At 60.9% G+C, this 16,304-nt stretch overlaps 1 protein-coding gene across 7 annotated transcripts in view; it reads right to left on the bottom strand.

Moving 5' to 3' along the window:
* Positions 1-16,304, bottom strand: part of GSE1 (Gse1 coiled-coil protein) — a 498,642-nt gene that overhangs the window by 13,591 nt on the left and 468,747 nt on the right. For all 7 annotated transcript variants that reach the window (XM_032284598.1, XM_032284599.1, XM_032284600.1 and 4 more), the window contains 6 exons: positions 9,691-9,890; positions 4,395-4,567; positions 3,847-4,044; positions 3,025-3,216; positions 2,286-2,596; positions 1,343-1,670 (listed from right to left, as the gene is read on the bottom strand). In XM_032284598.1, coding sequence (XP_032140489.1) covers positions 1,343-1,670; positions 2,286-2,596; positions 3,025-3,216; positions 3,847-4,044; positions 4,395-4,567; positions 9,691-9,890 — 1,402 coding nt within the window. The remainder of the gene's footprint in view (positions 1-1,342; positions 1,671-2,285; positions 2,597-3,024; positions 3,217-3,846; positions 4,045-4,394; positions 4,568-9,690; positions 9,891-16,304) is intronic.

Here is a 16,304-nt window from a genome sequence, read left to right as displayed (position 1 = left end):
GGCTGCGAGAGGCTGAGACGCAGAGGGACAGTTGGCAGAAGGGGCCTCCCTTCAGCCATGCTGGACATCATGAGCCACAGGGAGACTGCGGTGGGCCCAGTGACAGTCATCCCTGATCAGCAGCATGCATTTCCTCGCTGCCCTACTCGACAAGGGGGCAAATGGAAGGGAGGGCAGATTTTACATAGCAGCACACTCCCGTCCCAGAGCCGGAGGGTTTCTTATTCCACGACAGCACCACAGCCCTGAAAGCTGGAAAGAGGCTCAGAAAACACCCCACTCTCCTCAGTTGAGGAAACCGAGGCTCAGGGAACAGAAGCAGTGTCCTTAGGTCCCAGAGCTAGAGAAGCCTGGCAGGTCATCCCCACCCACTCTTGCTGAGAGTGAGCCCCAGGGGGCTGTGAGGCGGGAGCTGGGAGCAGCACGGCACCAGGGCAGGAGCAGGCAGGCTCGGTGGCACTCGGGCCCAGCTCGTAAGACTTGTGTCTGCAGCTGGGCTCCCAGGCACCGCCACAAAGTCTCCTGGGAATAAAGGGCTAGAAAATGGGAATTATTGGGCCGGGCGCGGTGGCTCAAGCCTGAAATCCCAGCACTTTGGGAGGCCGAGGCGGGTGGATCATGAGGTCAAGAGATCGAGACCATCCTGGTCAACATGGTGAAACCCCGTCTCTACTAAAAATACAAAAAATTAGCTGGGCATGGTGGCGCGTGCCTGTAAACCCAGCTACTCAGGAGGCTGAGGCAGGAGAATTGCCTGAACCCAGGAGACAGAGGTTGCGGTGAGCCGAGATCGCGCCATTGCACTCCAGCGTGGGTAACAAGAGCGAAACTCCGTCTCAAAAAAAAAAAAGAAAATGGGAATTATTATTAATATGAAAGCAATAAAACTCATTTTTTCCTTAAAATCAAAAGCCGTCCCCTTCTCTTTAAAAAAAAAAAGCCGAGGCTCAAAAGCAGAGGAGGATGGAGAGAACAGGTATTATGAGTAATTAAAGCTTCCACCTCGAGCTCTCAGCTGCTGTGAATGGCCTCCTGGGAACGGGTCCAGGCTGCGTGGGCAGGGCCTGGCTCTCAACATGGACCTGATTGCTCTCCTTACTTACTGGTGGGGATACCTCTGAGCAACCATTTTCCTCCTCAGTCTCAGCTTCCCCACAGGCAAGACAGGCATTGTAACGTGAACATGAAAGAGCAGAAATGAAAGAGGAAGGCAGAAACGCTGGGGCGGGACGTCGGGCAAACAGCAGGTGCTCAATACACACAGAACAAATCTGAACATGAAGGCTCATCCCTCCTTCCCTCCCCAGGCTCACACATGTGAGTACCCGCTGCCCGGGCCCACCTGGAGGTGCTCTCGGGCCTGTGTTCCGCCTCTGCAGGTACTGGGGGCCGGCCCATGTCCAGGTGCTGCTCCAGCACCTGCTGCCGGAACTCCGACACCTGAGACTGCCGATCCTCCTTCTCCTGCCGCAGTCGCCGCTGCCGCGCCAGCCACTTCTCCTCCTCGTTGGTGCGCTGGATCAGCAGGGCCGTGGCAGCGCTGCTGCTTGGCAGAGAGAAGATGCCATGGTTGGAGATGAGGCTGGGCACTGCGTGGTGTGCGGTGGGCACCGGATGCAAGGGGTGCTGCACGGGCTTGGGCGCCTGCAGGCCGGCATCCTTCAGTTTTTCTGTGGGGGGAAGCAGAGTCGTCAGGGTCTCAGCCACGCGGGCTGGCATGCTCCATCCCCCGCCTCTCTCACCCAACTGCCCAGAGAAACCAGACCCTTCCAAAGGGTTCTTCCCACAGCCAGAACCAAGAGATTCCAGAGGGCCTTATGGGAGCTTTCAGGAAGCATGCCTTGTCCCTAGAAGGAGGCGCTCCATGGCTGGCTGGCACGTCTTGCCCAGCCAGTGGGGTGCCAGAGCCAGCTCACACTGGCTCAAAGAGCAGACTGTTAAATTTTTAGGAAACATGCAAAAGCCGGTTGTTATTACTAAACAGCTATTTGTAAACTGAACAGGAACATAAATTATATTACAATTAACAAAGCACTCAAAACTTACTCTTTGCTAATACCCTGGCTACATTTCACAGCTGTGCTCGTGGGGTCGCCTACACCCATGTCTGTATCATGTGTCCAAGTGCCTCTGTTCCCTACTCTGTGTTCAGCTACGACAGGCTTTTCGGGTGAACTCAGCAGGGGAGGATTTACACCATGGCGACTGGCACGTGCTGCGGATCAGAGCTCCTCCCCATGGGTGGCTGAGACCTCGGCTGGCACAGCCCACCCGCGCCCAGGTACCTGCTCGGGTTGGGGTCAGCTGCTCCGAGGGCTTGCCCCGCTCCTCGGTGGCATGGCCACGCAGCCCGTGCAGCTCGGCCACAGGCAGGAAGGCGGGCTCCAGGGCCTTGGCGGCCAGCAGCTCCTTCTCCCGGGCCCGCTGCTCCCGCTGGCGCTCCAGCTCCCGCTCCCGCTCGCGCTCCTTCTCACGCTCCCGCTCCTTCTCCTGCTCACGCTCCTTCTCCCGTTCACGCTCACGCTCCTTCTCCCGTTCGCGGTCAGCCTCGCGCTCACGCTCACGCTCCCGCCTCAGCTCCTCGTCCATCTGCAGCCTGCAGTGTGTGGAAAGAGTTGGGGCCGTGCTGCGCCAGGAGCAAGACGGGGACCTGGGCAGGCCCTTAAAAAGCATGCCCAGGAACGAGCCAGGGCACCGATCCAAATTGTACGGGAGGTGAGCAGCATCTCCCTCACTTTTGCTGGTGCAGAAGAACTTAAGGTCCATACAATCAAAGTGGCTTACAACACCCGCAAGCGCCCCGAGAGCGCCTCGGCCCGTGGGCTTAGAGCAGGCGTCTACGGCTGCCGAGACAGGCGCTGTTTCAGAGCACAGAACTGCAACAATCACTGTCCCATTTGGCAGGCGGAAAAACGGGACAGGCACGGCCCAGGACCCCAGTCAGGCTCCAGCCCAGGCTTTCTGCCTCGCTGCCATCTAGGGACAGGAAGGGTAGAGGGGCTCCCCGGGCCGGGACACACTTACCTCTCCGCACTGAGGCTGGACATGCGCTCCGAGTGCAGCGCCGCCAGGGATGAGTGGGAGAGCTCGGGGGGGTAGCGGACCCCGGAGAGGTGAAGGTGCATCGCTGACGGGTGCAGTGGGGGCAGGGAGCCAGGGGTGGGGATGGGGTAGAACGGGGATCTCAGGGCGGACAGGCAGTAGGAGTCATCCATCCTGTGTGGAGAAGACAGGGCCGTGAGCACCAAACCCTAAAACCAAGGGGTAGACCCAGCCCTGTCAACAGGTGCGCCTTGGCCAGGTACGCACACCTCCCTGAGTGTGGGGAACGTGGCAAAATGGCTGGAGGCGAAAGCCGCACCTGCTGTTAGCCCCAAAGCCCTTTAATGCCAGAAGCCGCTGGGTGCCGACAGCTTGGGGATCCAGAACGCTACCTGCCACCTCCCTCGGCTGAGAGTCAGCAAGCGCGCAGGCCCTTCCGAGGCCGGCCAGCAGGCTGGGCTGCCCTGACGTGGGGCGGTCCGTGTCGTGACTACAGGCCCCTCTGGCTAGGATGTGTGGAGCTTCTCCAAGGACCCAGGCTCTCCCACCACATGGCCAAGTAGCACCCCTCCCACAGGCAAAGCCCTGTTCTCAACAGTGACGGCACAGTCACCAAGGGGACTGTTCACCAGTGGGCCATCAGGGCTGAATTTGAGCTCAAAGCTGGGGACGATTTTGGGGGCCGCTCTAGATGCTCCCCTGGGAGCCTGGCCTCCAGGCTGTAAGAAACACCTTCCCACCGGGCTCCGTCTTGTCAGGCTTAGACTGGTGCCTGGATGAGAGGGCACGCGGGGGCCGCCTCACCTGAAGGCCGGATGGGGGAAGGGGTGCGGGGCCAGGTAGCTGGGGTGGTAGTAGGCTGCGGCGGTGGCCGGGTCCAGGCCTAGGGGAGGCAGTGAGGACACGCGGAGGTCGTCAGCGGTGTGGTAGGGCCGGAAGCTTCTCAGGTAGTCCTCGGTCACGGTGCTGGGGGGCACCACGTGGTGCACAGGCCGCTGGAGGCTGCAGGCCAGGACAGTGGGCGAGGTGGGAACAGGTAAGCGGAGACCTGCTCCTGCTGAGGGGATGGCTAACCTCCCGGCATCCCCCCTGCCGCTCAGCCGGCACCCAGACTCCTGGCACCCAGAACCAGAACGGAGCTGAAGCAGGGTGGGCAGTGTGCTGCCATCACCACCTCAGCATGGAGGGGCACAGACAGGGCTCCAACCCCGGGGCTGAGCGGCTGCAGAGGCCGATGACCCTCCGGCGGGCCCAGCCTCACCTGGTACAGACCACAGGCTGCCTGGGGACCCAGACCCTGAAGACTGTGTCCCCGCCTGGCTGCCTCACAAAGACCCCACTGGCTGACTTACTTGAGTGGCGGGAAGCGGGAATCCTGCACGACCGAGCTGGGGGAGAGGCCGAAGGGGTAGGTGGTGCTGAGCAGGTGCGAGGGGATGGCTGGGCCCCCTGCCTTCTCCTGGGGGAGCGGGGGCTCCACAATGAGGCGTTCTCGACCGCCACTGCTGCTCCTGGAGCCGGCGTCCTGCAGAGGAGAGTGTCCGGTCAGGGCAGGAACTGGTACAGGCCAGTGCACACAGGACAGAGCCAGGTCTGGATGTAGCTCAGGTTCTAGAAATATCCTTTCCCTAAGGCTTTCTACACAAAACATGGTGCAGGTGACGTGGGAGGTAGAACCGTAGGAAGGGGACATGGCTCTGCCAGGTATGGGGTGAGGCCCGTCTCAGGGCCTTCCTGTCCCCCTCCCTGGGCCTCCTCAGGCCAGTGGAAGAAGTAGAACCCCCTTCCCCCCACTGAGAACCACAGCGTGCGCAGGTGATGCACACGGGGCGACAGGAGCTCCTGCCTCCTACCTGTCCTGGTGCCCACATCCGGGGAAGTGGATGCTGTTGGCACCTAGCATGCTGTGAAGTGAGTGCGTCATGTAAGCAAGATGTCAGCTGTGCCAGCAGCCGCCCACCCCCATCTCAGATGTCCTGCCCCTGGTGCCCATGTGGAGGGTAGAGGCCATAGGAAGCTGGCACTGCCCCCTGGCTGAAGGTGCTGGTCTGCTCCCAGCCAACTCCTGGGGTGGCCCTGGCCCTGGCGCCCAGCAGAACAGGCAGCAGCTGGCCTGTAACTGGCCTGCACCCGACCTTCACACACACGGTGGGACAGGGAAGGCCACAGCTCACCCGTCCTAGGCTCCTGGACAGAAAATGGACCTGGACAGAAAATGCCTAGCTGGGCAAGGTGGCCCAGGAGACTCAGATGAGGAGTCTGCTCCAGGCACAAAGCAGAAGGAGGCGGTAGCCCAAGGCCCACCTTCCTGGCTGAGGTCCCCGCCAAGTCTAAGAATGGGCCGTGCCACCCCCAGCCACTCGGAAGGCCGTCCCCCTCAGACCCATCCACGCAGAGTCCGGCCCAGAGAAACCAGAGTGGGAAAAGCCTTGCTTCTTCCTGTTACTCGTGTGACTAAGAAGGGGCGGGGCAAGGCTTAGGGTGGCTCAGACAGGGGCTGTGCTAAGGCGTCACTCCATCGCCGGGGCAGCTGCTCTCAGCCCCAGCGCCACCCCGACCTGGGGGTATCTGAGAGCCATGGCCACACTGGCCCCCCTGAGCCTCCCTGCCCTTCCTCACATCCCATGTGGCCACATCAGGGTAACGAATGCTGATTAGCAGGCAGCGCTCTGCTCTGCCTCCCTGAGCTACAAAATGCCAAATACCTGGCAAACAAGGGGCCTGTGACTGTCGCCCCACCAAATCAGCAGGAGTGACGGTGCAGGGCTGAGATCTGCCCCAGCACGGAGAGGCATCTGCCTCCCAGAAGCTGAGCTGTGTCCCTGACCCGCCAGCCCCTCTTCCTGGCCTATCCATCTTCATGGTGGCAGACAGTGACCCGGCAGTGACACATGGTACCCGCACAGAGGCAGCGCAGCCAGGCCCGGCCGGCTCCTCCCAAGCTCCACCCTCCAGGAGACAGGCAGTGAGGATTAATTGGAGGAGCCTCGGCCGCCTGGAATCTTCAATGAGAGGCAGCATCTGCTCCCTTCCCGAGGGCTCAGCCCGGGCCCCCACTCTCTGCAGGGTCCTCCTGGGTTCATGACCTCTGACCTGCTCTTCCAGGGTGCTGGTCTCAAGGGTGGGAGGCACACACGGGCACTGACGCCCCCCAACTCAGGGGCCAGCACCTGGCCTTGGGGTCTCCAGCCTCTGTCAGCAACCGGGGAAGTGGCCGACGGGCCAACCTGGCATCAGGAGACCTGGCCATCCTGGAACGCCTCATGCACACATCAATGGCATGTACCCATCACGGCAGCCGCTCAAAGGGCAGTGGGGTCCATGGCACAGCTGGGCACAGGCGAGCTGGGAATGCATCAGCAGGGTGGGAGCCCGACAGGGCAGATGAGTAGCCAGGCTCAGCCGCCCACACTGGCCCTGTGAGGCCACTTCCAGATAGGGCTTCTAGGTCATCCCTCACGCCTCTACCCTACCTGGCACAGAACTGAACAGCTGAGGACCGGGTCTCGAGGAAGGACACGCCCTGTCCCTAGGGTCTGGGATGGGCTGGACAAGATGGAATGGCCCCTGGACCCCAGCATCCAGGTAGTGCCCCAGTCAACACCAGGCCCAAAGCTAGTGGGCTTCCAGACTCCCAGAACGGGCTCTCGCCTGCTCAAGCACCAAGGGGACCTGGGCTCCCTCTCCCAGGCTGGTGCTGAGGCCTCCCCTGGCCAGGGCATGAGGGAGACGACAGCCCAGGCAATCGGCATCCAACTGATTGAGTCGGAAGAGGGCTGGAGGGCAGACCTTGACCCCAGGATGGACCCAGGCCTGCCGCCTTCCTCCACATGCTCCCCACGCTGTGGGACATGTCAAACAGCAGAGTACAGGGCCCCAGCCACAGGGAGGGGCCGCTCCTCGCTCCAGACACACCCTTGAACCCCTTCTCCCCTCAGCTGAGGACAAAGCCCTGCTTGCAAGTGGCCAGGCCAGATGGCACCTTCCTGGCCTGGCTGAGGACAGACAGGGAGTCCGGGAGGTGGGCGGGGGGGCAGCCAGCAGGCAGGGCAGGGGCCCGGCAAGCCAGACACACATGTCTGTGGCTTCCGTCTGGCTGGCACCCGGCCAAGCCTGGCACAGACACCTGGGAACTAGGTCAGCGGGGCCTGGAGCAAGGCAGAGAGCTGCCCCCCACCCAGGAAAGGCCCGGGAGGCCCGGCAGCCACCCCAAAGCACCCCAACAGCAGCGGCCAAGGTCCCACTTCTGTCTTGACAGATAGGCACATCACGGCGCATCTGCAGGCAGCTTTTCATTTCTGAGCAGCGGCTGCAGGCGCAGCTGCAACGATGAAAGAAAGAAGGCGGTGGGGTGGGAGGGGAGGAGGGGCAGAGGGGGCTGCGGGGAGGAGGCAAATCCGTCATTCTCGGGTGATTAGAGCAAGGGTTCCACAGTCAGACAGGCAGGACATGCCCTGTTAGCTTTAAAATAGGCTTTTTCATCTCATACTACCTGGGAGACAGGGGAGCCCCTGGGAAGAGGCCAAAAAGCCTCCCGTCCGGTGACCCCCGCTTGCACCTGCAGCCTCAGAGGCCACTACGGTTCCCAGTCACAGCTCTGGGAGGGGAATCCTCTCTCCGCCTCCCCGCTCCCACAGAGGATTAAATTCCCCGCTGAGCCTCTGTGCCTGAGCGAGGAGCTGTACATCACCTGCTAATCCAGCTCCTGTCCCCGAGCCCTCCCCAGTGGCACCATGTTCCATTAAGTGCCGCGGTGGTAAACTGCCGGAGCAGATCTGTCGCTCCCCCGCTCTGCTCTGGGGCTGCTGAATATTCCTGAGGCGGGAAGGACCCCCTCCAAGGAGAGGGACCCCCTCCGAGGAGAGGGACCAGCTCAGGGCACAGGAGTCAGTGGCAAAGGCGCTGGAACCTCCTTGAGGTGTCCTGGGCCTCAGCCTGGAGCTCTGGTTGGGCTCAAGGCAGTGGCTGGCAATGGGGTCCCGGCCGGTGGAGGCTCCTGGTCCAGGCTGGGGCAGGAAAGTACCCTCCTGTGAGCTGCGAGCCCTGGTGCCACCAGCCAGGCCCCACCACTGGGGGTGCATGGAGCCTCGGCTGTTTGCGTCAGGTGACTCAGGGTCCCTGGGGTCAAGACTGACCCCGGGGGTGGCCTCTGGAGACAAGGGAGCTGGTAACAACTCCCTCATCCTCTTTGAAACCAGGACTAGCGCTGCCTTGGGCTGCTCCATGCCCCTCGGGGTGTGGAGGCCCCTCTGGCCAGGGTCTACCCTCCAGGCCATGCCCTGCCCCTCTGGCTCCAGACCACACATGGGGAAGAGAAACTAAGACAGAGAGGCTTCAAGGGCAGAGGGGTCCAGCAAGGTGAGGACCCCAGGCAGATTTGTCCCCTCAGCCAGAGAAGACGTGGAAAGCAGCAGAGGTAACCTCAGGTCCCAGGGGTCCCACTCCAGAGCTCTTAGGGACCCCACAGGGACCCTGGATCAGGGCCTGCCCAGGGCTGTCACCTGTGGACTGAGGCTGGCTCTCTTCCCACCTCTGGGGGTAGAGACAGGTCCTGGTGATGACCAGGTGGCTCCGACACCCACATCCCCCTGAGACGGCCGCTCTCTCCCCTTCCTCCTAGTCTTCTCTGCGGTTTAATTAGCATTTCCAAATGGGGCTTCCCTCTCGGAACTCAGCATAAAAGTCCAGGCGAGAGCGGCCACTGAGAATCATTCTTAGTTACGGAGGGCCCACTCCAGGCTGCATGCGGGCATGGGGGCGCTGGGGAGCTGCAGTGGGGAGACATGCAGAGCCGCAGGGAGCCACCTGAGGGTGTGTGGTCCCCAGGCAGGGCAGACAGCAGCTCCCAATGCCAGCTCCTTCCATGTGGGCAAGCACCAGCGAGTGGGAAGGGGCCCACTAAGATGAGGAGCCCTGAAAACTGGGGGAGGGGCTTCTGCTGGGAGCCCCAGAGTAAGACAGAAACAAAAAACCCAGCAGACGTCTTGTTCTGACGGCTTCCGGGCTCAATTCCTGGTTCAGTGCACAGACCATGACAGTCACAGCTGCAGTCTGCCAAGTGTTCTGCAAACACCCCCTTACAACGCCACAGCGTTACAGCTTGAACTGGACTCCCAGCCCTGCCCAAGTCTGCGTGTCAAACAAAGCCCAAATGCCCAGGACCTCAGAAGGAACTGCACTGGAGACAAGGTCTTCAAAGAGGCGATTAAACCAGGATGAGGCCATCAGGGTAGGCGCTAAATCAACTGACAGGTGTCCTCACGAAAAGAGGAGATCAGCACCCAGACACCAGATGACCCAGCGAGAAGGCAGCCAGCAGCGACCCAGGAGATGCCTCTGGGGAAGCCAGCCCTGCCAGTCCCCCATCATGAACCTGTGACCTCCAGAACAGGAGACAGTAACTGGGGACGGCCCCCAGCCCATGGTTTCTTCTGACTGATGTGCAGGCCGCTGCCCTCACTTGCACAGGGCCTCCAGCCAGGTGACGTCACCCCCACGCGGCAGAGAAGGAGACCGACGCTCAGGGTGAGGGGGCTGTGTCTTCCGAATTTCAGCTCAACCTTGAAAGCTCCAAAGCCCCCAACAAATGCCGCATCCAACCTCCCCTTAGAGGATGCCGGGTGCCCCGCCCTGCCCCGGGCCACTCACCTGCCGGCTCTCGCTCCTCCAGACGCCATTGACGGTTTTGGTTGGGGCGATGGTCACCACCGGGGGTGTGCTGGGCACGCTGTGGCCCCCAGGGGGGACGATGATAGGGCCCATGGGCACACGCTTGGGTGTGCTGGCGGGGGAGCTGTGGTTGGTGGCCGGAGAGGACACGGGGGACGACTCGCTGCTCAGTGAGGACCCTGTGGAGAAGAAGAAGGTAGACTGAGCAGGAGCCACGGTGACAGCCACTCGCTGGGCTGCAAGTGAGCCCCCAGAGCACCAGGTCTACCAGCCTCGTGGGCCCCTACCCAAGACCGATGGACGGTGGAGACACCCCTCCTGAGGCCGGATCAGGTCAGCAGCTTACCCTGCCCCAGGCACTCCCTATCCCTTCGCCCCACGGGCCCTAGTCACTCGGCAAAAAGCACAGATGCTCTGGTGACCAGGGCCACCCACTGCCACCAGACAGAAAGGAGCCGGGGCAGGACACACAGGACCCAGCCCGACGTCCCCGAGTGAAAGCCAAAGGTGGCACCTCCCAGGCCAGACACAGAGCCCCGGAGGAGAGTGCACGTTTCTAGGTGGTGTCATGAGCTGGGGCTGTGGACGTCCCAGGACACACAGGCCAGCCGGGCCAAGCACCCTGCCCCGCTGAGAGGCAGCCTGCACGTGGGCAGCCAAGACCCCAAGCCCGAGTGTTCCGAGCGAGCCCCCGAGTGCATGGTGGGTGTGGTGGTTACAGAAGAAAGTGCCCCTCTGGGGGTTCCCTTTGGGCTGTGGAGGCAGGTGGGGGTTCAGCCAAGCACAGACGCAGCACGGTGGTGGCCGAGGAAGCCCAATGGCAGCCACTCAGGGTGACCCTGGCGGAGTTTTTTTTTAAAGATGAATTTGTGGCCGGGCGCGGTGGCTCAAGCCTGTAATCCCAGCACTTTGGGAGGCCGAGGCAGGTGGATCACGAGGCCAAGAGATCGAGACCATCCTGGTCAACATGGTGAAACCCCGTCTCTACTAAAAATACAAAAATTAGCTGGGCATGGTGGCGCATGCCTATAATCCCAGCTGCTCAGGAGGCTGAGGCAGGAGAATTGCCTGAATCCAGGAGGCGGAGGTTGCGGTGAGCCGAGATCGCACCATTGCACTCCAGCCTGGGTAACAAGAGCGAAACTCCGTCTAAAAAAAATAAATAAATAAAAAACTAAAGATGAATTTGTTTTTAAATGTCAGAAACAAACATAATTGACCGTCCTTAAGGGCGTACTCCAGGGGTTTGCGTAGGCACACTGTTTATATCCAGCGCCACGACCGACCCCAGAACTCGTCCACCACCTCAGAAACAACCCCTCAGCCTCGCAGATGGTGTGGGGACCGAACGGCTGGCTGCGGCCTGGCTGGTAATGGGGGGAGGGTACAGGGAAGGGGGGAGGGCACAGGGAAGGCCAGAGGGCTCGGGGCCTGGGTGACTGCTGGCTACAGCCAAGAGGACATCCCAAGGGCAGGGGGCATGGACAGGCAGGGACGGGCGGATGGGGAAGAATGTTCCCAGGCCCTGGGGAGGGGCTCCCGCTATCCACAGCAAAACTGCCTTCTCAGACCAGGGTTCCACTCTGCGGCCTCCTTCCCTCCCTCCCCGGGTCAGAAGGGGACCGAGTGTGCGTGGCAGCAGGGGTGGGAGTGAGGATGTCCAAAGGCACCTGTTCCAAGAGTCCTCCTGCCCTCACGCAGGCATCACCCTCGCTTCCAGGGGGTCAAATCCCCGTGACTGAGGAGGCAGCAGCTCCCCAGAGGCTGAGGCCCCGGAAGCTCTGCGGCTTGGGGGTCCACAAAAACCCTGCCCAGACTGATGAGACCCAGGGGGTGCACAGTCACTCCCCCCCACACACACAACCACTCACAGGGCTGTGGATTTGTACACAGGTCAGTGTCTGGCTCACCCTCCCCACATTCCATTCCCCAGCCCCTGACATAGGCCCGGGGCGGATCTCCACCCTCAACAGCCACACTCAGCACGCAACCAGGGTCCAGCACAGGCCAAGGTTCCCAACAGGGCAGGCAGAGAGGTGCCCCATACAGCACCACAGCACAGAGTCCACCGGGGCGGGCTCCGGCAGGACCAGGCACACGCCCACCGACCAGCAGCAACAGGCATCTAGGCACCCAGATGCTGGGTCACAGCAGCTGGGAGCTCATGGGAATCAGCGCTGCCCTTTGAGGAGGCGTGGTACAATTGAGCACCTTCTGTTTGCAAAAGCCCCACTTGGGAAGCACCTGCAGCCCAGGACATGGTAGAAGCAGGCATCAGACACCCTTCCCAGAAAGAGAACCTCAGGCCAGCGACTCCTGGCATCCTCCCCAGCTTCTGCTCAGAACTGGCCTTGGTTCCGAAGCGGCCTCACGTACCCTTCACTGCGTCCTGAGGGTGCACACGTACGTTCACCAAAGAAAACTGCTCCTTACAGGGGTGCTCAGAGGCCTCAGCCAGCCAGTTGCCTCAGTGGGGTGAGCAGGAGGCAGAGGCCCCACGGGCACCCCGATGTCAAAATACAGCTGTGCTCTCCAAAAGCTGCTCCCTTGGAGTGGGGCAGCTGCCCCGTCTCCAGGACACGGTCCTGCTGCCTCCCGCAGAAATGCTATCTGGGCCTCTCTAAGGCAGATTCCTAGGCTTGTGTGCAGCCTGCACAACTGGACACAGACGCTCCATAGCAGACACTCAGTCAAGCCAGATCCGCTATGCCCAGAGTAGCCCAGATACATTCACATTGTGCCCAGCAACCCCTGAACTGCCCAAGCCAAGGCTCCCCCTTTGTCACACTCCCACCCATCAGGACCTGGCCCAGGTGGGGAGTGAGGCTGACAGCTGCCGGCCCTGAGGTGTGACCCAGCCCCAGATGGACCAGCACTACTGCTCACACCCTGACAACTCCAACACAAGCCGGCTGGGCCAGCCCGGGGACTGGGCACTGTGCCCAGCGGGCTACTAGATCCACCCAGGGAAGGGACACGCAGGCGGCAGGGCAGGGCTCCACGCCCCTCACCTCAGGGGCAGAGGGTGGGAAAGGAGAACCGGCCTCAGCCCTCCTGATCTGTGGGTTTGCTCCAGACACTGGCGGGTATGTCTTTTTCTGCACGTATTTAGATAGATCAAGTTCGCTTTAAGTTTTTAGGGGAAAAAAAAAAAACTAAGGAAAGGATCTTTCTCTTAAAAAAAAAATTGGCATGGAACTTCCACGGCTCTTTGGTTCCAGCTGTGACGGTTTTACTGCACTACGATTCTACCCCGTGTAACTCACCCATCAAGCACGCGGTCCCACGGTTCCAGCACGTTCGGAGTTGTGTAGCCTTCACCACAATCCGTTTAAGAGCATCTCCCTCGCCCCAAAAGGAACCTCTACCCACAAGCAGCCCCTCCCCTCTCCCTCAGCCCACGCATGGAGGGGCCTGTTCTGGACACTTCCCATCAAGGGAATCCCATGCTGCGTGGCCTTTCTTGTCGGGCTTGTCACTGGGAGCTGTGTTTTCATGGCTCATCCACAGTGCAGCGGCTAACAGAATCTCCCTCCTTCCTGTGGCTGAGTGACAGTCCACAGTGTGCCTCGGTTTACCGGCTCCTTGCTCTTCTGCCTCTCAGTGGGTGGCACACAAGCTGGGCCCCACTGTGTGGCCACTGCGAACAGTACTGTGCCCAGCTCTCTCTTTTTTTTGGGAGACAGTATCTCACTCTGTTGCCCAGACTGGGCTGGAGTACAATGGTGCAATCAGGGCTCAATGCAGCCTCAATCTCCTGGGTTCAAGGGGTCCTACCACCTCAGCCTCCTGAAGAGTTGGGACGAAAGTTATGTGCCACCAGGTCCAGCTGGTTTTTTTTTTCGGTAGAGACACAGTCTTGCTATGGTGCCCAGGCTCGTCTCGAACTCCTGGACTCAATTGATCCTCCCATGTCAGTGGCCCACGGCACTGGGCTTACAGGCACGGGTGACCGCGCCTGCCCCACCTCTCCGTGATGCTCACACCCGGCCTTGGGCCCCTAGGAAGCCCTCCTTTGCACCCAGCCCAAACCCAGGGTGCCCCTGTCCAGATTCCAGCAGCTGTGAGTGGGGAAAATGTGGACATTTGCGCTCTGGAGCTGAACAAAGAAAGAAACACACCAAGAGATGCCACCCATTGAGGCAGACGCTGCTGACAGATCGTGGCCTGGGCTCCTGCTGCCCAGCGGAAAAGTTGGGAACAACGGCCAAGTGTGCTCTGGGTCCTCCCTGGGGACCGGACAGACAGAGCGAGGACCTGGGAGCAGGAGCTTCTGAGCCCCACTATGTGCCAAGCCCCAGGGACCTCAGAGATGTCTCTGTACCCCAACTCTACAAACAGGGAGAAGTTTGCAGCCCCTGGCGCATGAGGGTACACAGAGACTGAGAGCTGCCTGCCTCCAGACTCTGCGCTGCTCCATCCCTCTGAACCCCACCTCCCAGAGAGAACCCTCGCCATGACCAAGACAGTGGCCACTCCAGAGTCTCTAAGCCTCGTTTCTGAGGACCAGTGGGTGAGAAAGTGAAAGAGACGGGAGGGGAGGGAAGCCTCTCTGGGGCAGGGACTTGCCTGGGGCCAGGGGAGGCCATCGACACTCAGCACACTCAGCGGCCTAATCCCTGCTGGGGGGGCTGCTCACCAGCCAGCTCAGCCTCGATCGATGTCCCCACAACGCCAGGCCCATTAGCGAGGCTGGCGCTCGGCCCTCCAACCCTTATTCTCACCGCGTGGCTGGAGCAGGAAGGTCTGCGATTGCTATAATTAACTGGCGTATTCAGCCAGGAGTGAGTCAATGAAACGGATCTGGATTGGGGATGACAAGAGGCAGCGCGCGCCCGCGTCACCTCTGCTGTCTGACCTCGAAGATTAGCGCCGAGGCCCACGGGCAGATGTGATTAACAGCTGAGACCCCACAGTCAGCCGGGGAGCAGATCGGAGCGCCGCCGCAGCACGCGTCAACCACCCAGGCTCGGCCCGCCCCGCCACCCAAAAACCATGGCACCCCCTGGAGAGTCCTCAGCCTGTAAGAGGCGCCAGGCCTCAGGTACTGGAGACGGAGGTGGGTGGGGCCTCACCATGGTCAGGCCCCAAAGCCACAGGCCATGGCCAGGCCAGCAGAGCATGGAAAGAAAGGGGAGGGCGGAACACTCAGAGGAGTAGACTCCCTGGCCAAACTCAGCAAAGGCACTCCCCGGCGGCCGTCCTGCTCAGCCCTCAGCCCCTACCCACTCCCGAGCCCAGCCACGCTGCATCAAATCGGGGGGTGACAGAGAGAACCAACGGTGACTAACAATCTTCCCTAAAGAAGGTCCCTGAAATGTCTCTGTGAGATGCCCACTCTTGTGGCCAGGACTGCCCAGAGCTAAACAGGGCCAGAGCCCCAGGGGACGGGGCTCAGGTGTCCACAGCCCGTGCCTACCCCACACTGCCAACAGAGACACAGTGAGAGGCAGCTCGAACAGATGTGTGAGTGACAGAGCTCCGTATCAGCCCCGTAGAAGGAGGGTCGCCAGCTGCACTTTGCCTCCTGCTTGTCAACCATTCGGGGGCAGGTGCCGGCCAGGTAGGGAGCCCAGGGGATCCTGTGTGTCCACTCACCTGGGGGCTCTTCCCTCCCGTCTTCTGTTCTGTCCCCAAGTCAGTATTCAAATTTTTTTGAGACAGAGTCTCGCTCCGTCACCAAGCTGGAGTACAGTGGCTTGATCTCGGCTCACTGCAACCTCCACCTCCCAATTCAAGTGATTCTCCTGCTTCAGCCTCCCCAGTAGCTGGGATTACAGGTACATGCCACCACACCCAGCCTATTTTTCTATTTTTATTAGAGACGTGTTTTCACCGTGTTGGCCAGGATGGTCTCAGACTCCTGACCTTGTGATCCACTCGCCTCAGCCTCCCAAAGGCATGAGCCACTGAGCCCAGCCTAGTTTTTTTTTTTTTAATTAAAAAATATTTTTAGAGGCAGGGTCTCTCTCTGTCACCCAGGCTGGAATGCACTGCTGTGATCGTGACTCACTGCAGCCTCGACCTCCAGGGCTCAAGTGATCCTCCTGCCTCAGCCTCCGAGAAGCTGGGACTACAGGCATGTAGCACCAGGCTCAGCCCTTAGCTCAACCTTTAAGCAGCCTCTGAGCAGAGGCTACCCAGCAGGAGCCTTGGTGTATCATGTGCCATGACTGTGGAACAGCCACACCCACGGTGATGCCGACAGCCTCCCAGGCCTCATTCTACCAGCTGGGCCCTCGGCCGGTGTGGGCTGAACAGCCGGGAGGGAGGGGTGGGCCCACAGAACCTACGCCTCTCAGGGCTCCTCCTCCACTCTCTGCCCTCACCTGCCAACCTGTTTCCATCCGAAACCTGGGAACTCGGCCCTGGAGGACTCGTCCTGACGTGGATGTGGAAAGAAGCCCGGCTGGAGGCGGCCCAGTGGGTCCACAGGAGCCACCAGCCAGTGAGTGGGACAGGGACTGAGTCACCCAGCCGCCTTCCTTGACATCTACCCGGCAGACCCCAAAGGAACGAGCCAGTCAGCCCCCTGCCCACAGGGAATCATCCGGGTCCAGAAGGTCGAGCCCCCGTCACACAGGTGACGAGAA

The sequence above is a fragment of the Sapajus apella genome, unplaced genomic scaffold, assembly GCF_009761245.1.
Source record: "Sapajus apella isolate SASKATOON/1434 unplaced genomic scaffold, GSC_monkey_1.0 scaffold15, whole genome shotgun sequence".
NCBI lineage: Eukaryota > Metazoa > Chordata > Mammalia > Primates > Cebidae > Sapajus > Sapajus apella.
Note: the sequence above shows the minus strand (reverse complement) of the source record. Positions and strands in the feature narration are given on the sequence as shown.